General features: G+C 42.1%; 1 protein-coding gene across 2 annotated transcripts in view; it reads left to right on the top strand.

The window, feature by feature from the left end:
- Window positions 1-27,863, top strand: part of FGD5 (FYVE, RhoGEF and PH domain containing 5) — a 119,370-nt gene that overhangs the window by 75,052 nt on the left and 16,455 nt on the right. The window contains exons 7-14 of one of the 2 annotated variants that reach the window (XM_076346773.1): window positions 136-292; window positions 4,057-4,141; window positions 7,090-7,140; window positions 8,740-8,798; window positions 15,661-15,732; window positions 18,277-18,345; window positions 25,970-26,053; window positions 27,693-27,772. In XM_076346773.1, the coding sequence (XP_076202888.1) occupies window positions 136-292; window positions 4,057-4,141; window positions 7,090-7,140; window positions 8,740-8,798; window positions 15,661-15,732; window positions 18,277-18,345; window positions 25,970-26,053; window positions 27,693-27,772 (657 nt within the window). Of the gene's footprint in view, window positions 1-135; window positions 293-4,053; window positions 4,142-7,089; window positions 7,141-8,739; window positions 8,799-15,660; window positions 15,733-18,276; window positions 18,346-25,969; window positions 26,054-27,692; window positions 27,773-27,863 lie in introns of both variants that reach the window. The other variant, XM_076346772.1, reaches the window with a different exon arrangement.

Raw genomic sequence — 27,863 nt, 5'->3', positions numbered from 1 at the left:
CCATTTAACCTGGGCTTTAGCTGCACAATGTCCTTAGCCACTGTGGGTCTAATACAATGAGAAAGAAATATGTCTCTTCTCCTCTAATTTTTTTTATTTATTTACTTGCTGCTTCTTTTCTTTCTGTGGCCTTAGGGAGGAACACCAGAAAGTGGCTGATGTTTTTCTCTCCAGAAAATCAAGGCTGAATCACCACACAGCATACATTATGCAGTTTGATAGGAATTTGGCTTTGCTAGATGAAACCTGCCTTAAATATTCCCAACTGGCTACCATAATTCAGGAGTTTGAGGTAAGGCTCCCACGTTTTTTTACCTGCACTAATGCATGGTTGTGCCACAGGGCTTACTCAAAGATGTTTTTCCTGCAACTCCACCAGTGTTCACATAGGGTAGAATGGGAGAATGGCTCTCTTCACACATCCTGGTGCTGAAACTGAAGTGAGATGTTCATATGTGCATGATGTGTCTGTGTCTGTTACCCACACACCCCTGTGTGTGCATACAGAATGTATGTTTGTGAATCTACAGATCTGTGAGTATATTTTGCTGAAATATATGCACATAGTGGAGTAGTTTCTCAGTCACATATTAACTTATGAAGCTGTTTGAGGATGTGTTAGAGTTTATTATTATTATTACCATCTCTTCATATCTTCTCTTCTTCACTGCATTTTCCATCTTTCTTTTGTACTGCGTCGGGCCAGGATGAAGTTAGGGTTAGCCTGTATAGGTGCTTAGCTGCTGGCAGTGATCAACCCACAACATCTTTACAATTGCATTTCTCTGCATTTTTAAATGTTAACTGCTTCCTCTGTTTACAGAGGATGTTGTGACAGGCAACACTGAACTGCACAGGAAGACACATACAGGGATCTCTGCTGGCCAGACACATACAGGGATCTTTTCATCTAGACTCCCTGAATGGTCTGTAACCTCTAGGCCTGTAACCTCTGGCCCTGTAGCAAGAAACACGTATTTTCCAGTTGTGTTAACTCAGCCATCCGTGCTGAATAACTGAAAAACACAAGATACATGTGACAGAAATTCCATGATTCCTGACTACATTTTAAAGTACTGGTAATGTGGCCACTTCACATAATTTCAAAAGCATAAACCCATATGTGGATGGGAAAGTTCAGTTGGGCCATACTGACTCTATTGAGCTAAAATGGTTAAAAGCTATGCTGCTTTATTGTGGGTCTAGAACCTCTGTTTCTTATTATCTTTTTCTGGTAAGAGAAATAACAATGTTTACTTGGGTGGCAGAGGGGCTGTAAGGATAAATTAGTGATCGGACCTTAAAGGTTATTTAGAATGCCGGCTCTATGGGGTATGGATTGTGTTTTTCTCTGCAGCACATGTGAAATATTAAGGATAACAATTAATTTCAAAATACATTTGGAAGTCAGCATTTACAAACAGATACCTTGCAGTCACCACAATTATTTCCTGTTAGCAGCTGAGGGGAGCTCTGATGGCTCACACTTCTCTGAACATGAACTTGGCAAATGCAGGCTTTCTACTGAGGGCCTGTATTCCCAGCATCCCTCCCAGCCAAATGCCTATACACTTCTGTCTTAACTATCAACCCTGAGAATTAGCTCTTATTTCTAAGACAGCAGATGAGGCTTTTCCTAGGATGAGATCAGCAGGATTTTGCCCTAGAATCAGTGACTTCTGTAACTTCTTGCCCTTTTGCCTGCATGCATACACACACAAAGGACTCTCAGTCCTTTCCTATTGCATTTTTTTAAAGCATGACCACTATTAGCTTTCCAGTCTAACAACACAGAATTTAGGGCCTCATCTTGTTTCTGGCACCTTTGACTTGAGTACTGGGAATGCTCAGCACAACCCTGAACGCACATTTGGTGAGAGTAGTCAGCCAGTTAGAGGAGTAATAGAGTAACATGAAACATCTCTACTGCCTTGGAAAGTACTGTCTCTTGCCAGCCTTCCTTTAAACAGCTAGATTCCTATTCTCCTTTTGTCCCTTCACAAGTGGCAAACACTTCAGAAATGTTGGTCAAAGAACACTGAAACCCTGTGAAACTCAACTGGGTTTTGGACTCAGACCTTGTAAGGAACCAGGGTTTTGTGCTACTCTCTCGGGTCCTGTAAGCTTCTGTTTCTTGGTGCCTCTGGAGATGTGGAGACTTTTGAGGACTGAGTTTTGTGGCTTGCTGTTGTTTTTGCAGCAATGTTGTGACACTTAACAGATATACAGCAAGTTTCCTATGTTAATTGAGCCCTTATAGAATAGAATCATTTAGGTTGGAAAAGACCCCTAAGATAATTGAGTCCAACCGTAAACCTAACACTGCCACTAAACCATGTCCGTAAGCGCCATGTCTTTTAAATACCTCCAGGGACGGTGACTCAACCACTTTCCTGGGCAGCCTGTTCCAGTGCTTGATAACCCTTTTGGTGAAGAAATTTTTCCCAATATCCAATCTAAATCTCCCCTGGCGCAACTTGAGGCCGTTTTCTCTCATCCTATCACTTGTTACCTGGGAAAAGAGACCGACCCCCACCTCGCTACAACCTCCTTTCAGGTAGTTGTACAGAGCGGTAAGGTCTCCCCTGAGCCTCCTCTTCTCCAGACTAAACAGTCCCAGTTCCCTCAGCCGCTCCTCATAAGACTTGTTCTCCAGACCCTTCACCAGTTTCATTGCCCTTCTCTGGACACGTCCCAGCACCTCAATGTCCTTCTTGTAGTGAGGGGCCCAAAACTGAACACAGTATTTGAGGTGTGGCCTCACCAGTGCCGAGTACAGGGGCACGATCACTTCCCTACTCCTGCTGGCCACACTATTTCTGATACAGGCCAGGATGCCATTGGCCTTCTTGGCCGCCTGGGCACACTGCCGGCTCATGTTCAGCCGGCTGTCAACCAGCACCCCCAGGTCCTTTTCTGACAGGCAGCTTTCCAGCCCCTCTTCCCCAAGCCTGTAGTGCTGCATGGGGTTGTTGTGGCCCAAGTGCAGGACCCGGCACTTGGCCTTGTTGAACCTCATACAGTTGGTCTCAGCCCATCAATCCAGCCCGTCCAGGTCCCTCTGCAGAGCCTTCCTACCCTCAAGCAGATCAACACTCCTGCCCAACTTGGTGTCGTCTGCAAACTGTCTGAGGGTGCACTCGATCTCCTCGTCTAGATCATTGATAAAGATATTGAACAGAACTGGCCCCAATACTGAGCCCTGGGGAACACCACTTGTGACTGGCCGCCAACTGGATTTACCTCCATTCACCACAACTCTTTAGGCCTGGCCATCCAGCCAGTTTTTTACCCAGCAAAGAGTACGCCCGTCCAAGCCATGAGCATGCTGTGGGAAATCGTGTCAAAGGCTTTACTAAAGTCTAGGTAAACAATATCCACAGCCTTTCCCTCATCTACTAAGTGGGTCACTTCGTCATACAAGGAGATCAGGTTAGTCAAGAAGGACCTGCCTTTCATAAACCCATGCTGACTGGGCCCAATATGCAGCGACATGCCATGGGTCGAATCTAAAGGGTAAAGAGAAAAATGCTACTTCTTTTCCATCAGATCACAACCTCACTTTATTTTCTTGTAAACACTCTCTGGACATTCAGTTCAAACTCAATCACAGGGAGATGCTTTGCTGTATTTTGCTCAATTTCATGTCTTGAAGTAAGATACTAAAAAGTTGCAGGCAGAAGAAACTTTCAGTCCAAAAAAGGAACAACGATGACAAGCTTCATTGAGATCTGATACCTCTGTCTTCAGATGCCACCCTAAAATCTTTATCCAACCTTTACCTTCTAAATGGTATTTGCTTTCCTCCCTTTTCCCTCTGAGTCCAAACTATTTGTGAATGATGCCATAGGAAATAAACTGTTTACAGTACTTCTCTATAGTCACAAAGACAATACCCCCTAGCAAGCTGGGTCAATTGGGAATGGTTCAATGGAATTTGTGCATGCAACTGGTAGCAAACTTTCATAGTACACATCAGGTGGAGACAACAGTTTGCTGCTGAGCTCACATATCCCTGATCTTTGTGTTTCCTTTCCCTTCCATTGAGGACAGCAGAGCTCTGGTAGCAGCCCTCAGAGTGTGAAACACCAGCTTTTGAAAGTGGTGCAGCGTGTCTTCCAGTATCGTGTCCTGCTCACAGGTCAGTAAAATCACTCTCAAGGGTACTCAGTGGAAACCCTCCCATGATGTTCTGTGCCTCCACTGTGCCACACGTTGATGCCAAGACAGCTAAAATAGGGCTGAGGCAGTGTGGGATTTCCTGGGAACTTCAATATGCTTAGTACAGGATTCAGGAGATGTCAGGGAGCCTGGGAAGGAGCAGGCATTTCTTCAGCACAACCATGCTGAAAGGTCACAAAAAAGTGTAAAAAGTCAGGTGCTTTTAGCCATTCCTTCTTGGCTTTTTCCTTCTCTGAATTAGGAGAGGCAGAGTTCAGCCTCATCGCTAGCAAACAGGTTTGATTTTATTTATGTCAAGGGCAATTATCAGAGACAGTAGGGGACAGTAGTCCCCAGCAAGGGGACTCTGCACTGCATCTTGTATGACAGTGGCAAGTACCATCTCTTTCTACTCCATCAACAAAGCAGTTGTACCCAGTACTGCACCCTAAGCCCTATGTACAGTACACCTAAGGCTAGTGATAAGTTTAAGTCAAAATCCCAGTCCAATTTCTCTGCATTGTAGGAGGCAGAGATCCAAATTTACATCAACAATACATTTACAGATTTTACATTTACAGTAACACCTTCCCTTTACATTCAGGACCATATATATCACTCCCACCTGGAGTCTCTCCAAGGGGGTTGTGTTCCCTCTGGTGGCTCATTCTCTGCAAGCCACAGCAAATCCAGCAAGTCTGAGCCTGTGAGGGGAGCAAGCTCTCTGGTGCAGGATGTGGCCCCTAGAAAGAATTGTAAAGTTTAGGTTTGTAACTAATTAACTGATTGGGGAAGGAAATCGTGAAATGTAACAATGAATCCCAGTGTTGTCAAGTAATTTAGTCATATCAGAACACAAAAGAGCAGGGATCCATAGACATAAAGATGGAGAAATGCCTTGGGAGTATGTATATGTGCGGGTGGAGAGGGATGCAAGATGAGTTATGCATGGGACAGTAAAAAAGAAGCCATAAACCCTGCCCATACTCAACAGCCAATGAAGGGCACAGCATATTAGAAGGGACTCCTATAAATGCAGCAGAACCATATGAAATTTTTATTCACAGCACAGATTAGCAGCAGTTTCATCTTGCTCCAGACACTTTGATGAAGGATGCAACTCACAGCTGGTTTTGCTTTTTTAGTAGGAGCAATACAAATGAACACCGGATGCCAATAGTAGGACTTACTTTCTGACTTGCTTTCCTCTCTGGGTGTGTCTACATTAAGGGCAACTTTCCAGACTTGTGGGTTGCAGTACTTAGTAGTCTCACATGATCCTTACAGTGTTTTTAGTGCACACACACAAATACTGCATCTAAGAAAATGGACTTGGCGTGTCCCTGTCAGGAATACCCCCACAATGCTCCATTTTCTCTGCCCATTTCTGTGGTCCACAAGGTAAATTGCAAACATGAAGTATATTTTGTGAGAGAGCTGGAAGGGTTTCAGTGCAGCTCCAGTGACTGGATTCCATCTATACTTGAAGCAACTTGAGCTCCTCCTTGTCCCAGGTACTGGCACTAACTGGGAAAATGAAAGCTTTTGTGTGTAGTGAGATAAGGTCTGCTGGATTACGATATTCCAGAAAATAGGTTTACTGCTTCAGTTCTTCACCTCAGGAAACCAAGCCCCTCTTTGCCTGCTAGGACAGGGTGGGTCTGGAACAGTGCAGTCCTTCAGATTCCCTAGACAGCTTAAAAAAAAAAAATATGCAGGTGTACTTCTGTGTTCATAACTGGATGTTTCTACCAGATAAGGAAGGGTATTTTATGAGGATATTGATTGCCAATTACTGCACTACAGCCAAAAGTAGTTGCCCACTCAGTTAAATGTCCATAGCCAAGGACAGAGCTTGCAGCTGTGAAAAGGAACACTAAATATTGCCTGATAACACCACACAACCCCTTCCTGCCTGCCTGAGTACAGGCAGATGCTTTCCTGAATGCATGTAAAAGCCAGGTAGATTTCAGGATGCCAGGGAGGGCACAGCACTAGAAAGAGAAATGTATATGGATAGGACATTCAAGGGAATGGATATCCATGCACAGCACCATTCTCAGCACAGAGGCCTAGTTCTTGCATGCAGAATTTAGGAGCCTGGATTCATCAGAAAGATAAGAATGAAGTATTTCAGGATTAGGCTTTTAAAATGGTGGACTCATATACTACAGTCATTAAAAGCATAAAGACCCAAAGAACAGACAGATGATCCAAGGCAAGTAGTCCAAATAAAACCGACAGGTTAAAAGTTTGTATATAATGCAAATATAATTCCTGTAAATGTAAGTCATATTGTGTGTATTTTACAGAACCTATTTTCAGAATGTGATTTGAGTTCAGTAGTAATCATTGAACATTGCATGTATAGAACCAGAGTCTCCTTCCTGTATCTAGAAAATGCATACAATTAATTTACTATAAATATAGAAAATCGGTCATTACAGCCAACACCATTCATTCAGATGGGAAAATAGAATACATTAGAAGAACAATTATTTGTAAAGTGGTGCTACTCAGCAATTCTCTTGGCTGAGAAGGAAATATTTTTGGCACTGTTCATTCGTTTATACCTGCCAAGTATATATACACAAATCTGTATCAATGCTCTTGCATTGATTCTCAAAGCAGAATGCAGTCAAAGATGAGTTTTGCTTTGGAAAGAGGCTATATACACTTAATTATTTGGGAATAAAGTGATACGGGACATTACTGTGGATGCCCCATCCCTGGAAGTGTTCAAGGCCAGGTTGGATGGGGCTTTGAGCAACCTGATCTAGTGAAAGATGTCCCTGCCCATGGCAGGGGGGTTGGAACTAGATGATCTTTAATGTCCCTTCCAACCCAAACCAGCTAATAACACTACAAATTATGTGGATCTGTATTCTGATTACTGGATGTCTGTGTGTGTTTGATTATTTTCTACAGATTACTTGAATAATCTTTGCCCTGATTCTACAGAGTATGAAGCCACACAAGGTAAAATGAAACCGGTAGAACAAAAATTCTGCTTCGCTAACTCTACTTCTAAAGAGGTACAGGATCTATACTGGTAGTATATGGAAGAGGATTGTTTTCAAGATTTTGTGTTAATAGGTTAGATGTAAGATCTGTAAGAACTGATTACTAATTCAGACAAATTATTTAGGGCAAGAACCCTATCTTTTTTTCATTGAAACATGTGGGCTTCCTATAGTTTTGACACGATGAACTTACAGAAGAAGAAATCATCTATACAAGCATGGTGCAGATATTGTAGTTCTGCCCCAGTCATCGGGGAAATCCTAGTCCTCTTTGGCTCTGTCCATATGTGGCCTGGTCATTGTAAAGTCAGTTGGGATGGCTCCACCTGCTTGTTTGTGTACCATTATCTATGGTATGCCTGCTGTGCTCTGTGAACTTTGGAGAAACCCAGGAGGTTTGAATCGTATATCTGTATTCTGGATTCCTTAAGCCTAAGTAAACTTGAAAGACATTGTATAAAAATCAGTTCTGCACAATCAAGAACAAATCCAGAGGTTCAGCTGCTAACACCATCCTTTCCAACACATCAGATGGATAAAGCAGAAGTCTCTCACTCCGACTGAAGTCAAAGCAAGGTTTAGCTGTGGCCTCAGTGGGAGTAGCTTCCAGGCAGGAGTAAGCAGGAATAACATTGTATTAATGAAACCAGTTCACCTCTCTGTTACACTGAGTGTAAATCCAAACCAACTCATAACAATAACGTCTGCAACTGACTGAAGGTCAGTCTGTTCTGACCAAGAGTAGAGTCTTATGCAAGATTTAGGACCCTAGTCACTGACAGTGGAATGACAGCTACACCAGTAATTTAAACAAGGCCAGGGCAGACTCTCAAGACCTGTGGCCACAATTGCCTATCTTGGTTGTGGTTAGCACACGCTTGTCACGTTTCTGGCCAGCAGTGGCTGGCATGCTCCCATATTATGCCCAGAAACAGATAGGATGCCCTGTTCCACAGGAGAAGAGATTTGAGATAAGGACCTGAGCCGTGTTATGCCACTGCTCTCGGGGCCAGCAAACATGCCCTGGCCCAGGTTATTTGCCAGTGAAGAATCCAGGTGTTAATTCATGTCACCACTTCATACACACTTCTGCCAGAAAGGGATGACCTGTCCTCTCCCTCGGCAGTAAGGGGAAACAGATCACCTTAGATTGCCATGCTTTTGGATGGCTAAAGCTGGGTTACATTAATCTCTCCCTACCACAAGCTCCAATTGTCAAAAATCTGCAACTAGAAAACATCACAAAAAGATTTTGTGCCATGCTAGGTGCTTAAAAGGGTCCTCATGAGCTCTCTTTGTCAGCACATGTATGATGCAGAGTTTCACACAAGACAATGATGAAGGGAAGTGGAACTGACAGCACTGTGCTGTGTCTTAAATTTGCTGGGCAGTTGCATTCTGAAGGTGCCAAAGAAGGTGCCAAAGAAGTTAAAGGAGCTGCTGCTGGGGATGTTGTTGGCTTTTTTTTAAAGATGCCCTTGCAAACAGAAGGGATTTGGGTTATTTTCCTACTCTTTTATGTGATTTATGGTGTTTGTTTTGCTTCATCCCTCAGCTGCCTTATTCATTGTTTCTGAAATCACGGACCGAGCCAACGACAGCATGCTCCAAGCGGTGAGTCCTACCATGACACATGCTCTCCTGATCGATAGTGTCTTTTCTGCACATCTGCTGAAGTGAATGCATATCTTTCTTTGCTAAATTCTGAAGTCTCCTCCAGGGTGAGACTCAAGGGTTTATACAGATCTGGTTTACAGTATTGCAGATATGGAGTAGGTCTATGCCCTTTAGTGCAGCTGCGCAAGATGTAAGTCACTGTAGCAAGCAGCACAAAGTTTTTCTCCGTCTTGGGGTTGCTGAAACGGTATGTGGAGTAATGAAGTGAGAGACGGGAATTTTCAGGGTTCTATTTCTAGCCTGGGATGTTTTTAGATACAAAATGTTGAAGACATCACAAATGTACTGTCAAAGATACATTCTGAACTCATTTACATAATTTTTCCACAATTCTGGAATCCCATTTTACTTCAGAAGAATAGGTCATGGTTTATAGTCTTGCAAATGATCACACAAACAAATAGACTGGCCAAGACTTTCACAGGTTAGAGCTCATGTCTAAATTCAGATTTAGGTATCTAAATAAGTTATACAGTTTCCCAAAGTAATGAACAGTTTCTGTAAGGTCAGTGTGATTTATTATCGGTTACATGGTATTAGAGTCCTAATTTACTGGCAAAGATAGCCTGCATATAGCTGGTCTTATGATCATTTGTTTCCAAGGATCTAGGTCTGATTTTTGTCTAAGATGATAGGAGTTTTCTATTGACATCAATAAGAAGCAGCGTTGGGAGGCATAGGAGGCAGCAGAGAGACCGTCAGACACAGGATCCATCAGGTTCCAGAGGAATTCAACTTGGTGGACCTCTGGGTGATAACTAAAGGCAGTGCCTTTCTTTTTGTCATACTAGCCACCCACACCTGCAGCTAAATTCTCTCCTGAGGTCCGTGTTTGCTTTAGCTGCACAGACCTAGCATTCAGCTCAAGTAGTTACAAAGAAGTACCTACAGTCTTCGCAGTCTAATGAAATGTTGCTCAGTAAGTCTGTAGTTTCAGAGTAATTCTGTAGAGTGGCCAGATTACATTTCTTTTTATGATAAAACTCTAGGCTTGTTAGACCTAGAAAATAGTCATAATACAGCCCAAAATTTAAAAAACTGCCATTTTTAAGCACTTCTTTTCAAGGCATTTAGATTACCAAGGAGTACATGCAGTTGCTACGGAAGATGTTGACTATTATGAGTTTTGCGTTCAACAGCACACATTTTAGAGAACAAAGCACTTCATTCCAGGCATCCTGCATTTCATTGAATAGTGAGTGGTTACACTGAAGTGTTTCTTTCTCAAAAGATGTCTCATCTTAAGTATTTTATCGTTGCATTGGGTCACGGGGATTTCAAGTGTTTGGGAATGTATCATATCTTTTGGGAAGCTTTCACATTTTATTTCTCATTTGAACATTGCTGAATTTAACATCCTGCACTGGGATTTTGCTGTGCCTTTGCTAAATTAAAGATCTCTTTGGCATTGGAAACATCCTTCCCTATGGTTAACTACAGATGGCATTCAATTCATTTCTTTATTATTTCATTTACTGAGCAGAGAGAGGGTTGTTAATAATCACTCAGGCACCAAAACACGAAATTCAAGAGACAAAGAGAAAAAACACCCGGGCATCAATACAGATAAAGGGAAGAAATGAAATGTCAACCCTTCTTAGTAAGAGTTTGTTTTCAGGTAGGATTTTAAGGTTGAAAGAATGAATGTACAGGAATTGTTAGGGAAAGACACATGCTGGAGGCCACTACAGCTATGCACCAGCACTGCTGACTCAGCATATTCCCTTTAACGCCTTTGCCCTCTAGCTGCAGGGGAATGGAAGCACTGGGTGAAGCAGTGAATTCAGACTGTGTGACATGATAAAAACACAGTAGGTCAACTAGATGAAGGATGTTTTTTGCAACAGCTTGGGAGGTAAGAATGAAAGTGTGTCAAAACCGAAGGTGTGCCTCATCTTTTAAAACTGAAGCCTTCATGCTTTGTTCAGAGAAGTGGAAGCATCTGCTTGCAGCAAATGAACCCAGGAGCCAAGGATGTCAACTTTTGCTCACCTGGAAATCTCTGCTGCTCAGGTTTAAAAGCCATGTCTCTGATATGTGTGCCAAGGACATAAATGGAGCCTGTGTAGTCATGGGCAGTTTCAGAGCACCAAGTTCAGTGATGATCTTCTCATGGACAGTGACAGACAAAACCAAAGCCTTCTAATATTTGTATCAGAAAGGAATAAGTTGTAGTTAAAACTACTTACTATTTCCTGAATAGAGAAACCTGTCTTCGTGGATCTGCCTCCTTCCCCATCTGATAGGTAGAAATTGAGACTGAGGCTCTGAATCTGCTTCTCCTGAAGCCAGTGGCAAAATTACCACAGATCAAGATGAAGCCAACTGGTGGGTTTCTGGTTTTGTGCAGAGATGATCTCAAGCCATGACAACAGATCAAGATTTTGAGCGTTCTGAAGTTCAAGGTTTTTAAGGTCAAAACTCAAAATTCAGATCTGCATTTTCACTCAATGCAAACTTAAAAAAGCTTGGACCTATTGATTTGGTTTAAGTCCATTTCTGCTTTTCTGCTCCAAGCTTCTCCACCTCCAACCCCATCCCGGCACATCTACCTCAGAACACATTCCCCCTTCATACAATATCAGCCCATTTGCTGTGTTGATGTGGCTCTGTGACAACCCAAAACCTTCAAACCTTCATTTTAAAGACAGCACTTTTTTTACTCCTCCTGATTGCTAAGGAAAAGTTCCAAACGTGAATCGTGTAAACAAAGCAGCACACTCTGCTTCAGCAAGCAGACAGCCTGAACACCTTTGCTGAGTGTAAAACATCAGCTACGCTGATCTCTTTGGTTGCTTACTCTCAGCTTTATTTAAAGATAGTTTGGGTATCAGCACAAACTATTTTGTCATCAGCCATTATAGTAGATAGGATGGCGACAAAAGTTGGGAGGGAAGTCTTTGTAGATGAAATGGTAATTGCATTACAGCCAAATGTAATCGTGAAGGAGAAGGAAAGGAGAGAGAAAGAAGCCTAACAAAAAAGCAAGGTGGATGGAAACAATGATGTTCATACAGACTAATTCTGAGTGATGTTCAGCATTGACAGCAATAACCAGTAGTTAATTACACTATTCTGTTACCAAGACAAAAGAACAGATGTAGATTGCAGGGAGGATGTGGTCTAACAAGCCTAGAGTTTTATCATAAAAAGAAATGTATTCTGGCCACTCTACAGAATGACTCTGAAATGCACTTACTGAGCGAAGTTTTCAACAGGTTTGATTCTGATTTTCTTTCTCCCTAGGCGAAGAATTTATAATCATACTTTTCCATTATTAAAGCATTCTTTGTACCAAAATAATAAATATTTCATCATAAAACTGAGATCTCGGGAAAAGCTTCCACAGTAATCTCAGAGCTTTATGGATACCTGTATTAGAGGTTGAGAACTGTAAGAGCTCAGTTCCTAACAGATCAAGGTCACACATCTTTTTCTGGCACCTGTGCTTCCTTAGATTTCACTCAGATTTATGGGAGATTTGTATGAATACTTTTATGAAGTTAGAAGTACATGTAAGTGGCCAAAATCAAATTTGCTGTGTTGCATTACCATGCAATGATTTTATCTCCACTAAGCCATGCTTTAATTTGAAGAACGTCACCATATCATCTGAGTTTTACAGATGTCACAGACTATATAATAATTGCTATTATTAATGTCTGTTTTGGAACAATTTCATCACAAATTCCACATAGATATTTACACTTCATTTTTTATCATATCATCAGAGCACATCTGCTCTTTTTCAAAACTGCAGCCTGGAAGAGATGAAACAAAATTTCCTTCTTTCCCATCTATGTGAATGCTGTGGGTTTTGTGAAAGCACAGGTTCATGAGAATCAAAGTTCAATACACTGCTAAATGAGAGGTTGTCCTCCTGAATAAATATCCCATCCACAAAAGCCACAACCAGCAGTTCTTTTCTTTCTCTCAGATTTCAAAAAATGCAAAGAATTTAAGAAGTTACTCTAATTACAGAACAAACTGAACAACGCCGCTCAAGATATAGAGCATTAATAATTTGTCATGTACCTGGTTGAAGTTCTAAGCACTAATTTAGACTTGGCATGTACCTGGAAGGAGGAAGATTTCTGCTGCCACTTATCAACTCATCAAACTACACTCCAGAAATCTGACAGGAGCATTGAATTATGATCTACATTTTCTGCAGAATATCCATGATTCATTATTAGCTTTTTTGCTTTATGATAATAACACGCTAGCAGTTTTTCCCTGGGAACTATTAACCCAGGATTTTCAGACACATTATGATATTAACTATCTCCACAGCATTTTCATCAAGTAGAAGAATATTATTTGCAATTTACAGATGTGCAAACAGAGGCATAAGGCATACCATCACTGCATAGCATTAAGTCTATCTGTAACTATGGGAGGCATTCACTACTTGAACTAAGCAGGGTTTGTATTGCTCTCTGAACTTCTACAATCTGTTAGAAGCCCTGAGATGCTAAGAGCTATAAATCATTGTTGCTATTAACAGCTGGTGAATTCCTTGGGGAGGTGTTCCTCCTGCATAGACATAATGATAATATGATGGAAGCTGCAGTTCATTGCTAAAATGGCCCGAGAAGGATTTCAGCCACCCACATCTGCAGTACTAGTTGGGTGGAGCTTTGTTTTCATTTTTTAATCATAGCTTGTGAAGGATATTTGAAAGGAGAATGATAGTTTTAAGGAGAATGAAGAAAACTATATAAACAGGGAATTTTAGGGGAACGGTAGGGAAACTATACCCCCCTCAGCTGCCCACATTCCCAAATAAATCACTGTCCTTCGCATGTGAGGGCTGTTTGACTTCCTACAGGAAATGTGTTTGATACATCTCTGTCCATTTCCTGGCGAACATATGTCCATATTGCAAATGTCAGCATTACAACAGGCACCTCTGCCAGCAGTCCTAAAAAAACCCGAGGTGTATCTGAGCTGCAGCAACTTCTCCTCTCACTCCTGTAGAAACCCCAATGAGTAGTACTAGCATTGGCCATGAGTGTGCTCACAGGAGGGCACTGCCTTTTCTGCAGATGAAGAACGGGTTTCCATTGTGGAAGCTGTCAATTTGACAAGTTTTGCTAGGGCTAAAATACCCTTTAGTGATGGGAAAGTCCTTTGCAAATGTCTTTTGCAAATGTCAGCTGTCCCATGATCCCTGGTATTTCCTGTGCTATTAGTTTATACATTCTGTTTCCATTTTGCTGGCCTATAGTATTTTAGAAGTGACCTGAAAAATTTCATTTGTTACTTCCTGCATTGCAAAAGAGATACTTGATGGCTGAAATTCTTGAAAATGTGTCAACTGCCAGTTATATTGCATGGTCACAGTGCAGCCCTGTGCTGGTCAAGGATTGTAGGTGTTTCCATATGTTTGATATGCAGCTACTGATTAAGAGCTAGATTTAGTATCATGCTAAACAACTGTAATATTTCACCAGGGCAGTAACATACGGAGGTATTTCAGGCTTATCTCAAAAAGCAAGCTGAGGTAGGTACATTAATTGTGTTAGCTGAAATCCAGGGTAAATTTACCCTGACAGACCATCATATTGACATGGATATGCTTCTTCTGGTATCTGTGATAGCTTTTTTAATTAGCTGATTCTGTAGACAGCACTGATTTGTACCAGGCAGATACACTGTATGATCTAATCGACTCTAACTAAGCCCAGGGGTATCTTAATGCCAGTCAATGGAGCATAGGAAAACAGACCATTATCTGTCATAGCAGAAAACTGTAGTCAAAGGCTGCCAGGTCATGAAGTTATGTCAGATATGGTCCTTAGACTGTAGTTTATCTGGGTGTGTAACTGAGGATTTAGGATACAATGGCTAACTTACTTAGACAAGAGACTCCTAATTTTTAGACATTTCTGGTCATGACTCATCGCTGCTGTGCAGCCCACTCTACTGTTCTGACCAGATAAAACCACAGCTGAATCCTATGTACAAGCCTCGGTTTTAACAGCCTCACCTGCTAAATGGAAGTAGATTTGAAAAGACTCTAGCAATATTGCAAAGGTACAGACATCCCTCCTTCCTCCTTTGTATATTCATCCAATACCATCTTTTTTTTATGAGAGCACAGGCTTAGGTAGATTAATCATATTTACCATCTTCATAGATAAGTTCATGCCACATGCCAATGCCCACTGACTGTCTGTGCTTTAAGGCCAGGTAGGCGGTTAATAGTATCAGAGTTTGATAATGAACTTCCTGATTTTTCCAAAGCATCAAAAGAGAGATGCAGCTTCACTGCCTGCTTACTAGTTAACCTTCTAAATCCCCTATTGCAAAGCCATTAATCCATTATCACAGAATATAAACCTCCAGATAATCCTAGCAACAGTCTTATAGTATCAAAGCATGCTTTGGATTGTCTGTGTCAAGCCACTAATGCACAGGTCTTCGGAGCAGATACTGTACTTTGTCTCTGCTTCCAGTTTATTAGTTCCCAGAGCAAGAAAGTCAGCAAAGAGGCCAATGTATAAATACCATATGGAGTTAGCAGGCCCTTTTGAAGGTGAACTGAGGTATCAGAGGTAACAGAAGTGTAGAAGGCCACAGCAGATATGAATGCAGGTGATGAGGTTTTATAAAACCTGTAAGGCTGGAAGAAGACTTTCTGGGCGTAAAATCCCTGGGCTCAGTTCTCTGAAACCTAATTCTGTAATACCACTTTTAGAGAAATAAAATGGTGAGGAGGGGTGGGGGAAGGTTTGCCTGCTTGTCTAAAGAACGGTCACCATGTGGTCTCCTAAACGCTGTTTCTCTCCCCCAGGAAAACTTGCAGAAGCTGGTACACATTGAGCACAGTGTGAGAGGGCAGAGTGGCCTCCTCCAGCCAGGAAGGGTGAGTGCTGCAGGCAGACCTATGCTGATAAGGGCATTGTTTCCGGCCAGCTATATCTCTGATTGTGTGGATGGCCAGATTTCAGACGTCTACAGGTGTTGTTTCCTGAGCTACTGTGATAAGAGTTGGAGCACTGGTTTGTGTAAAAAGCCATCACTCTGGCAGTGTGCAAAGAGATGTGCCGAGAGCCTCAGGCTGGGAAAGACATGCATTGCCCCTGCTTTTACACAGAGAAGCCATTTGACTTTTCACTCCAGCTGTCCTCAGCCACCCCATGTGTAGTGTGTTTTGATGGAGCTGCTGTTTTCCTCCCTATATACTCCTGTTGAAAGGCTGCAACATTAGCAGGAATCACTTGCAGCCTGGAAAGGCTCAGAGTTTTATTTGGCTGGGTAAGAGCCTTATATCAGGGGAAAATGTTTGTTTTCAAATTTATATTCTCACCATTCCCCAATGGTGCTTTTAATGCAAGACATCGTTTTTAAGCAACACATGAACAGAAGTGTGGGAGAGTGTATAGCTCTGTATTGCTATCTGCATCAAATGCAAATTTCTTCTCCTGGCTTTCAAACCTATCCAGTTTCATAGAATCATAGAATCATAGAATCATTGAGGTTGGAAAAGACCTCTAAGATCATCGAGTCCAACCGTCAACCCAACACCACCATGCCCACTAAACCATGTCCCTAAGCGCCTCATCTACACGTCTTTTAAATACCTCCAGGGATGGGGACTCCACCACTTCCCTGGGCAGCCTGTTCCAATGTTTAACCACTCTTTCAGTAAAGAAATTTTTCCTTACATCCAATCTAAACCTCCCCTGCCGCAACTTGAGGCCATTTCCTCTCGTCCTATCACTTGTTACTTCGGAGAAAAGACCAACACCCACCTCGCTACAACCTCCTTTCAGGTAGTTGTAGAGAGCGGTAAGGTCTCCCCTCAGCCTCCTTTTCTCCAGGCTAAACAGTCCCAGTTCCCTCAGCCGCTCCTCATAAGACTTGTTCTCCAGACCCCTCACCAGCCTCGTTGCCCTTCTCTGGACACGCTCCAGCACCTCAATGTCCTTCTTGCAGTGAGGGGCCCAAAACTGAACACAGTATTCGAGGTGCGGCCTCACCAGTGCCGAGTACAGGGGCATGATCACTTCCCTACTCCTGCTGGCCACACTATTTCTGATACAGGCCAGGATGCCATTGGCCTTCTTGGCCGCCTGGGCACACTGCTGGCTCATGTTCAGCCGGCTGTCAACCAGCACCCCCAGGTCCTTTTCTGACAGGCAGCTTTCCAGCCCCTCTTCCCCAAGCCTGTAGCGCTGCATGGGGTTGTTGTGGCCAAAGTGCAGGACCCGGCACTTGGCCTTGTTGAACCACATACAGTTGGCCTGGGCCCATCGATCCAGCCTGTCCAGGTCCCTCTGCAGAGCCTTCCTACCCTCGAGCAGATCAACACTCCCGCCCAGCTTGGTGTCGTCTGCAAACTTACTGAGGGTGCACTCAATCCCCTCATCCAGATCATCAATAAAGATATTAAACAAGACCGGCCCCAGTACTGAGCCCTGGGGAACACCGCTCGTGACCGGCCGCCAACTGGATGTAACTCCATTCACCTCAGCTCCAACCTGCCTCTACACTTCAAAAGATTTCTTTCTTGAGTTCTGCAACTCTAAATTTCCCTTCAGTACACCAATATCTTTAGCAAAACTCATGAAGCAATTTTAAAGGCATGCATACTTGTAAGGATCCTCATCAGCCAAATACTGCAGTCAACCGCTATTTTTTCTCTAACAACATCAGTATTCTCCCTTGCCCTTGCCAGGTAATGCTTTAACAAATTCTGCAAAGCCCAGCATACAGAATTTGGAGGATTGGTCTCTTTGATTATAAATTGTTCTAGAGTGGAAAACTGCACCAGATTCTGTTCTCCATCTGAAAAGAATAGATGACTGTTAATCCACTGATGTAGTTCAGTTATTCTAGACCTTTTCAAATGTTACTGCAATTAAGTTCTAGTATGCTGGTTTAGCTGCTTACGTACATAGTCCTATCTACATACATAGTAACACTATGGACCAACAAAAAGTACTGTGTTTGCAAAGACGTACAGATTATGTATGCAGGCATAGTTATGTGGATGTAGTGCGCTGAAACCTGAGGTTTCAGCTTTTCTTTTTGGTCTGTCTATTTTAGAGGATTTTTAAAGACAAGAGTTCTTTTCTGAAGCCCATTACATGTTAGCTTTGCAATCTGTGACAGTCACCTCTGGGCACAGTCCACGGTGCAGAAGCAGTGGGCTGAGGACAAGTGGGTTTGCAACCCATTCGGTTCTCATACAAAAGCAAGCCATGAAGAGCAGCGGGGCTAACCCAGGCAAAGGCTAAACCTGATCATAAGGAGTAAGACTAGAAGCAAGTGTTGAGATATCTATCTCTTCCTGTGCTGATGAAAGCAGTTAGAGTAGCTCTTTCCCCAGGAGGAATATTCTCTTTTCTCAGTAAGATTCAGAATGAGAAGTCTCAGGATTATAACCTGTTGTTTTCTCCTTCAGATCTTTGTTAAAGAGGGAACACTGATGAAAATCTCTGGCAAGAATAGGCACCCTCGGCATTTGTTCTTGGTAAGATTTCTTTTATATTTTTACTGTCTCTCTTGTATCTTCTCCTGCATTTATGCAGCCCTGAACCCTGGCAGAAACTTTCAGACTGCAAGTCATTTAACCATTAGCAGTGATGTGGTGAGTCATTTTCTGTTGTTAAGGGGGCTGTAGCCCTTTTCACACGTCCCATTGGCCCTCCATACAGGAATACGGGCCGTGCAGCCCTCCATTTGTGCCACAGCTATGTACAGCCTTGACTACGCCATAATTTTGCAAAGGAGTGCAAGTTTCCAAGGTGATCAGGAGGATGGGAGCTCCTGAATACTTTCAGCAATTAAACTTCACACTTGAAAGTCCAACCCGAAGGCCTTAGGAGATCTGATTAGAAGCAACAGAGAACACCCCACTGCTAAAGTTTATGAAAACTTTCTTTGGACTCACTTGGGAGAGACTTGTATCCTTGAAGCTCAAGGACTGGGTTTTAGTTCCTGCTGTCCACATCTATGTAAATTACCCGATAACTGTGTGCATGGCCTAGGTATAGTCCCTCTGAACACACACCTCCAGCTTCCTGTTGATTAGAGCAACAGTTTTCAATGACAGTTTGCCAAATTCTTCTAAGAGTTAAGAAAAATGAACCTTTCATCAGTTGGCTGGAATACCCTTCACAAAATTGCAGGTATTTGCAAATCAAAACAGATTTAAAACCACTGTTTTGGAGATATGCTATTAACACTCATGCTCTCTGTTTTGCATTACACACTACATTGAGCAGTTAGAGACTATCTGAGACTCCAGGCTCCTGAGCTCTGTTCCCAACTTTTCAGGTAGCTTATTGTATAACCACAGGCATTTTTATGCATTTATCGGTATGAAGGGGAAAATAATACTTGCCTACGTCATAGGAGTTTGTTACCTGCTTACCTGTTAATGTTTGAAAAATTCTTTAGAGGTCCTTCCCAGAAGAGCTGTAAAGAACTGAGCATTACTGCTGCTATTAACATTAAAGTACTGTTTGCAGAATTTTTTTAAAAATAAATGGCTTATATGCCTGGAATACGTTATTTGCTGTAAATGCTGACAGCTTTTCACCCTGGGACCATTGTGAGGAGGAGAAATGGCTTATTACAGAAGTCATACATTCTGCCATTAATTCTTCTTATTTCTCCCTCTTATTAATATTTCCTATTTGTGCATGAGTGGATGCACAAGCTTCTTTGCCTCCTCGATCATGTATTGCAGTAATTATCAAAGATCAGTTGGGATGGGACACAGTCCTGGCACTGCACTTTTCTGATGGCTTCATTGGTTTCTGTGAAAATTCAGACTTTCATGTACTGAAAGTGATGGATTTCACCCAAATCTTTGAATATGAGATTGCTGCAGTGCTGTTTTACTGAGTTGGCATCAATGGACTGTAACAACAGCAATAAATGTCAAAATCATGACTTTGTTGCAGCCAAGGGAAAATGGCCATGCTAGAATCTCCAGGAGCTGGTCTTAAGAAACAGTGTTCTCAGCAGTAGTAACTCCGAAGCCTACTGATGACCACTTCATAACAGATGATACTTGCTTCCTTACCGATGTCTCTTCTGAAACACTCACCGTTGCTAGTATTACAAAAACATTTTGGAGTTGTGGCTAAAGCTGGGACGAAATTCCAAGAAGTTGTTACCATTTCATCTTCCAGTGTGTTCGTAACTGCCATCATAATCCACTACTATGGCAAATAGTGAAGTGTCACAAACCTAGCTATTATAACTGATATAGAGAATTTAGAAGCAAGATCAGAAATCAGGTTGGTAATAAACATTGAGAAGAAAGTAATTTAAACCTGGGATAAACTGGGATAAATTTCAAGTAGTCCAAAACAGTTGTATCAGCTTGAAGGTCACAAGAGGCTGAAAGTATTACTGGAACAAAGAAAGCACAGAAATGAGTTTCTGGCACTTTCTAGTTCAGGAACTATTTTTGATTCCTGGGGAGAGTTCAGCTGCTCAAACCCAGATGTTAACTGCAAAGAGAGAAGTGTCTGTCGGCAACTGGAGACATTACAGTAGCCAATGTCCTGTTGTTAATAGATGCTCTCAGTATTCAGAAACAGCTTTTTTTTCTTCCTTTCAGTCAGAAAGGCAAACTATGACCAAACGTGCTGTCATGCAAAGTATGTGGTGGAGCTAGACTAAACCATAGTGGTCACTTTCAAGAACCAAGAGACACATAAAACTGGCTTCTTTCCTGCTCTAACACATAAAGTTGCAACCACTTCAGGCTTCCTGTATTATGTCTCCCGTTGGGGCGGGGCAGGGGTGACTGGATCTTGGAAAAAGTTTGAAACTTATTGGCAAATATCTGCCTTTGGGTTCAGTGATTTTTTTACTCAGTCTCCTCTACCCTGAAAGCTCCTCAGGTTGCAGAGCAATGCCATGTATGGTGAAATTGCAGGAAAGTGAGTCACTGTGGTATATGGTAATTCCTGCATTAACACCTGAATGGTTTTGTATTATCTGCTTGTCACTGCTAATGCTGTGGATTCTCTGTTGTGCCACCACCACTCATGCCACAACCACTCATGCATTGCTTAACGGACTATTTAGCCTGTGGATACATTAAGACAACTACTGCATAGCTATGGCAACGTATTTTCATCTTGGCATATAGCATCCTTACTGCATCAGTCTTAAGGCCCTACCAACCATTACTGCCAACACCTTTTTGTAACAGCCAAGGCCTGCATGAACATATCCTTACTTCTGCCAGTGCATCTAGCCCAACCCAGGTGCTATGTTGATTCTGATGCTTGGGGACACTGTGTGGAAAAAAAACCCAACCCAAAACCACAAAAGCCCAAGACTAGAATAATCTCCTAAACACTGTCTCTTAAAACCCACGTTTATTTAAAGCCCTTATCTTCTAAGGACCATATCATAATCCTTTGAAGCCACTGGCAAAACTCAGATAGGATAAGAATTTGTCCTAATGTATTAATCAAAAAAACCTTTCAGAACCAGCTGGTTTTTTGATGCTTCACATGTCAGCTGCCGCTCTAAAAGATCACCAGAAGCTAACATGTATAGCTGTAGTTTGGTTTAGCTTTGGATTAAATAAATGTATTTACCTTAGCTACCCAAAACAGATTTTTACATGAACAGCATTTTCTGAAGTTCTTAGTAGCGAACTTACTCTGACTGAAGCTAAGGGAAGCCCAGGACCTGGAGAGAATTTCAGTGGAAGAGTATACACTGAAGGATAACCCTGAGAATTTAACCCCTACACATCCCAGGAGATGAGCCCACCAAACTAAAGTTGTAGTTAGAATATGCTATAGAAATTGGGTGCGTGCCAGACTCCTACTTGGCCTGTGCATTCAGGGTGTGCTTTGGTGGTGTGCGTGCTTGTGCTTTGAATATATGCCCATAAGGAGCGTTGTATGTCTGTGCACAGCCCACATAGGCACGAGTGTGTAGGACACACATTTAAGGGTTTTTGATGTGCATATGTTTCTGCGGGTGTATGTTGTGTGTCTCACAAGGTTACTTGAGCTGGCTGTTTTGTGCAGGCTGATGGTATTGTTGAATCTGGTGTTTCCTGGCAGGATGTTTGGTGAGTTTTGCTGTGCGCCTGTTTCCTGAGTCCAGTCTCTGTTTACAAGGATGTTGGGGCCTCTTTGCAGCACAGTATGGACTGCTGACACTGGCAGGCCCCTTAACTGCCCCCCAACCACAGGACTTTGCAACACAGGCACTCTCTCTTATCTCACCCTTTCAAGAATTTCTCTACAAAGGCTGCTTGTGTTGCAAGTGGGGTGCGGGAAGCTGCTGTCAAATGGGAGACTGTTTAATGCTCTAGTTGGCAGGGCTGGAGTATAGGAGGTTCTGGAGTCAGAGCTTGGAAAATGCAGCTCCAGCACACATTCAGGCTGCTCCACTGATACTCAGGGGATGTTTAACACAGACTTGAATAGAACAACACAGGGTTCATAATGAACTACCCTTTAAAACATTCAGAAAAACCAAGCACGTGGTAGGAGCTTTTAGACAGAGTGCATTGCATATGGATGCCAGCAGTTCAGCAGGGCACAGATAAACTTGTTTGGATCAATAAATTTGGACACTGTAGGTTAGAAAACTTGCACTGACCTCTAATGTTACTGGGTTCCTGTCACAACAGAGGGGATTATAAAATGAAGGGGGAAAAAAGAAAAGTAGTAACAGAAAAAAAGACAATTAAAGAGCAGACGTATCCTTCTTTGTGTTATCAACTGTTGTTTTGGGGACTGTGTGTGTGCATGGAGCAGTGTAGAATAGGAGTATTTGCTCCCATGTCAATATCTGAGCAGTTTGGGGATCCCAATTATACAAACGTTTTCTGGCAAACAGAAGTGGGTCTGAAGCCCAAGGACTTCTGGGAACTCCCCTGGGGGTTGTGGCAGTCGATCTCTTCTACCACAGATTCCTGAGGGGCTGCAAGATCAGCTTTCATCATGGCCTGTCCTCACTGCTTCAGGGAACTGTGCAGTGTGAAGCAGGAGGATGCATGAAACCAGTGGTACTGATGCTAGTTTGGTCCATACCATTCATATAGCCATGACTCAGCTCTCCAGTGTAGATGTGGCAAAGGAGACAGCAGTGAGTGCAAACCCTTTCTTTCTTCATTAATATGTGTGCCTCGCTTAGCAAGATTTGAAATATTTGTCATAATTTCATTGTGTCAAGCTGTGGTTGGGGGGACCTCAGAGTCACAGCCCACCACTATATACTGTGGGGGAGAAAAACAGAAGGGGAAAAAAACTCCAGTGGGCAATAATAAAGCAAAGTCATCATTAATGTTTATTAAATCTTGAGGTATTAACCAGAGCTGTCGTGACAACAGTATGAACCAGGGTGTCATCCTTAATCAACTTTATCAGTAATAAAAGAATGAGCTGCTTTTTAAAGAAATATATAACTTTTCACATAAATAAAATAAGTGGGGTTTGCTGTTCAAGAAACCCAGTAGCACATTATGCCAGAATCCTGAAAATCTCTCTCAGGAGTTCACTTCCTTGGGCTTAGTGCCCATAACTAGTTACCTTTTCTTGTGGTTTGAAACAAGCCTTAAGTACTGGCACTGATGAGTGGCAGAGGAAGTCCTGTTTTCTCATATAATCCTTTGAACATTCAGGAGATAGCAGAATCACCAGGCAAACATGAGATTCTCTTATTTCACAAGGTATTCTCTTAATGTTAGCAATAAAGTCTGCCTGCCTTTTTACCTTTTTCCCACCTGGCTGCTGGAGTCCTAGTTGCTACTAGTAATATCAAGTGAAAATAGCTTTCATCTGCTTTTCACTGAAAGGTTTATGTTTGCTCAGTTTTTTCTACCTTAGCCTCCTAGATACTCAGTGTGCAGTAGGTTGTGATGAATTTTCAGGTTATGCATAGCCCTGGTTAAACTGAGAATCATCATGTGGTCAGTACTGTGCAGGTGTCACTGTGGTGATTGGATTAATGTTAGCATGGAGGGTAATTTATGGAGCAATAAGTAAATCACAGAAAAACTCTGTGACAAGCCATTTGTCATCTTGTTCTAAGGAAATCTATTGTGTTGTTGCAAAAGGAGTAAATACTCCACTTCAGACTACAGAGAAGAGAACATGAGACTCCTGTTCTGACTCGTTAGTATGTTTTTATATCCTCAGTTGAGAAGTGTTATATTAAAAGAGCTTTAAACTCCACATGAGTTAAGACTTACTAGAAGGACACAGAGAAATACACAGTAGAGTGGCCAATGCAGGAGAGCGTGGGAGTCTTTTTGTTAAAATGTTAGAATGAAATGTTTCAGCATTTTCTACAAAAATATTGGCTGATCCTACTCAGTAAACTCAATTCAATTTTTAAAAGTAGTAAAATTTGAAGTAAAAGTTTTGGGGAAAGTCACTCTTCAGTATATTTTGGCTCACGTTAATGGGAATCTGCATTTTAAAGATGGGCAGCTAATGCACATAAGCCTGATTTGCTGTGAATCAAACAGCTATTTAATGAACTCGTGTCCACGAGTGAACTCATGACCCTAATAAAGGCAACAACAGTTTTGTTGTTAAGTCCAAGGTGAAGGATTTAATCCCATGAGTATTAATTCCATGTCATTCTTCTTTAACCATTGTTCCTGCTCTGTAAGAAAGCTGAACTATGACCTTTTAAGAAAACATCCATAAGGCTCCACTTTCCATTTTTTTTCAGGCAAGCAAATTAGTGAAAATTTTACACTAGCAGTTTTAGGTGGTCAGGCAGTACTATCAAGACCCCAACAATTCCAGTCATACAGGATACATTATTTTATTGCCAAGTCATTCTTTAGTTTCCTCCTTTCTTCTCTGCGTCTCTCTTTATCACAATTTTCCTTCCAAAATATATTATTATTACCATCCAATTGGCTGTATTTAAATGTCTTTGTCACAGAGGAATCCAAGTGAAGCTGGTTTCTGTCTAGTTTTTAATTTCTTGAGAATTTCTGCATTTAAGATGCCTTGTCTCTGGCATTACACAGTATTACCTATGCCTTGTTTTTACATTGCCTTGCACATCTTTGTTCATAGTATCCCAGTTCAGTAATCAAGGGGCTGTCCGAGTTTATGCGTATTGGTACTGATGTGAGAGGCCTGGGAAAGACAACAAGAGAACATGACCTGCTCATTCAAGTAAAGCAGAGAATGCATACACACAAGCATTACTTTGGCAACGTTAAGGCCCACAGATACTGCTATTCCTTCTAGTAGTAAGGGAAGGAGAGGCCAGCAAAGACCTACAAGGTCCAGTTCTACTGTTTCATTTATTTGTTTGTTGGCATGAAGGTAAAAGGCTGCAATAATGTCTATGATTAAGTTCAGCAAACAGCAGAGAAGATCTGATCCCATTTAGTATGAAGCTGTTTGAAAAACATGCATTCTGCAAGGAGCTGTGAGAACTATGGAAATATTTGGGGTGTTAAGGTACAGATTTTTTTTCCTCATAAAATGAAAAAAAGTTTCTCATTTTTGCCCTTCCAGGGTCTCTGCTGCAGCCCACAGACTCAGCAAAGCTGTCATATGTCTAGGCGAGTTTTGCTAGGAGTGAAGTACAGTTACTGCTCTTAAATATCCAAACCACTCCTCCCGGAATCATTCCTCCAGATCGTGGCACCTCTCCTCACCTCCACTTCCTTTTTGCCCAGAAAATGGAAGTCCGTGAAGCCCAGCCCTACCCCTGACCTCACTACAGCTTCACTGTCAGGGGGACCCTGAGAGAGTCAGAGCTGCAGCATCCTGGGAAGTTAGTTGGTATTGCCACATGGTAAATGCAGAGCCTCCCTTCCCAACTTGAACATGGCATTGCCCTTAAAACAAGCAGCAGTTTCACCCAAGCTGAATAAAAAAGAGCTGATTATCTACTTGCTTAGCCATTAGCAACAGTCAAAAATGGGAAGAAATCAAAGTCCTGGATGCAGACTCCCCGGAGTTTTGTGGAAATGCGGGTCTTGGTCTAAGCTGTGTGGCTTGGGCCTGTCTTTAGTAACAGTCCTAGCAGTTCATCAAGTTACTGCTTGTTCTGTGTATCCCCCCCAGGAGTAATGGGCAGGCCTGCAAGCCATATTGCAAATTATTGATTTTGTCTTTCTCTTCATATAGATGAATGATGTTCTGCTGTACACATATCCCCAGAAGGATGGCAAATACCGACTGAAAAACACCTTGGCTGTGTCAGGCATGAAGGTAATGCCTCATCTGTATTATAGTTGGAATTAAAGTTGTATAGTGGGCTGTTAGTGCTTTGCCGGTTTATGTCTTATATCCAGCTGAGGGCAAGGGGGGAGAGGGGATGGACCTGTTGTCAGGGGATTCCCTTGCCTCTTACAGGAGATACAAGGAAAAATAATATAAAGCTAACATATAGAAGATTATCTATAAGGCTGTGACTTAGTACGACAGCCTTATTCAGGCTGCATAAATAATACAAGCCAAAATCAGATTTACCATCTGATCATGAAACTGGAGACAGAAAAGATTTATTATCCCATTTTGTCCATTCCTCTCTTTTTGTCTCCAGCCAATACATGGTTGTTCCCTACAACATATTCACTAGGGCTTATGTCTGCCTGGTTTTAAACTCCTGCCACTCAAAATTTACATAAGCTTTCATTTGCCTGGTTTTCATGTGCCCTTTAACTGTTTTCATCAAAAGCATTAATGGGTTCAAAAAGCGATTAGCCAACTTTACGGGGAAAAGGTGTATTGGGAGCTATTACATGCAATGATATAAACACAGTCTCTTCTTCAGTAAATTTCTAAATTGCAGATTACAGAAACTGGACACAATTGTCCTGTTCTTACACTCTTTCCCTAAGCATCCATTGGCACCAGTACCTGTACAACAGGAGATATTGGGCTGGAGGGCTCTTTGCTTCTTACTTAGCCATCCATTACATACATCCTGCCAAGAACCTTCATAACTGTTCTATCGCTAATATGCCTATGCCAAGTTGTATTTATGTGAAAGAGGACTTGAAGTGGCAAGTCAGGAGTTTGGGGATCTGGGAAACATGCAAGATGAGAGTTACTAATCATTAATTCCAGCGGTACGACACAGGTGGGTTGAGGTGTTATGAAAAGGTGGGAGGCTGATCACCCTAGAGACCTGATAGTCTAAAACTAACTATGGGTTCCCAGTTGGGGTAGGAATTGCCAAAACACTCTACCATTAACTGAAAAGGAGTTGCAGAGCAAGTACTTGTTGGGGTACATTTGAAGCACTGAGTCACTGGCATAATAGATACTTGTTAATAACAACGTATCAGTAACATGAAGCTATGTTTCTCCTAAGTGGCTGTTGCTATTAGTAGGCAACTAATACACTACATGGCAGGGAAAAGGTTTTAGCTGAGCTGTAGCTTTTCAGTATTTTTTTTGCTCTTAAAGAGCCTTGCTGCAGACAGGCATTCACTGAACTGAAGTGCTTCACTGTATAGTTCTGCATGTCAGGAAGAAAGTTATTTCTATTCATTCCAAGAATAGCCAAAACTTTTAACCAAAATACTCTGACACTTGTCAGACTAAACATCTCCTAAGCTTGTCACATTAAAATTGAACCCTGATTGATACTTTATCCTTACCTTTATAGTTGGATTAAATGATTTTTTTCCTTTAGCACCACCACCATACTGAAATAGAGAGCATTCCTCATTACACCAGCAATACAAAAGACAGAAAATCCTACCTGCCTATCTCTTTGCATTGAAATATGAAACAGATGGCTGGGACATCATAAATCCATATGCATTGAGACTTGTATGGTGTACTGGTTATAGACAGTTTAACTCATGTCCACATTCATATTCATGGCATTTGTTTCTAGGTCAGCCGCCCAGTGACAGAAAAAGCCCAAAACGTCCTGAAGATTGAATATGATGAATATTGCCTGACCCTGTCAGCAAGGTACTGTCCCCAAACAGCCATGGCAGAGGGTGTTACATTCTAGAGCTGTATCTCTGGATTAGTCTGACCAATACCCAAGACTTAACTGGTG

Source organism: Aptenodytes patagonicus, chromosome 8 (assembly GCF_965638725.1).
Source record: "Aptenodytes patagonicus chromosome 8, bAptPat1.pri.cur, whole genome shotgun sequence".
NCBI classification, from domain to species: domain Eukaryota; kingdom Metazoa; phylum Chordata; class Aves; order Sphenisciformes; family Spheniscidae; genus Aptenodytes; species Aptenodytes patagonicus.
Note: the sequence above shows the minus strand (reverse complement) of the source record. Positions and strands in the feature narration are given on the sequence as shown.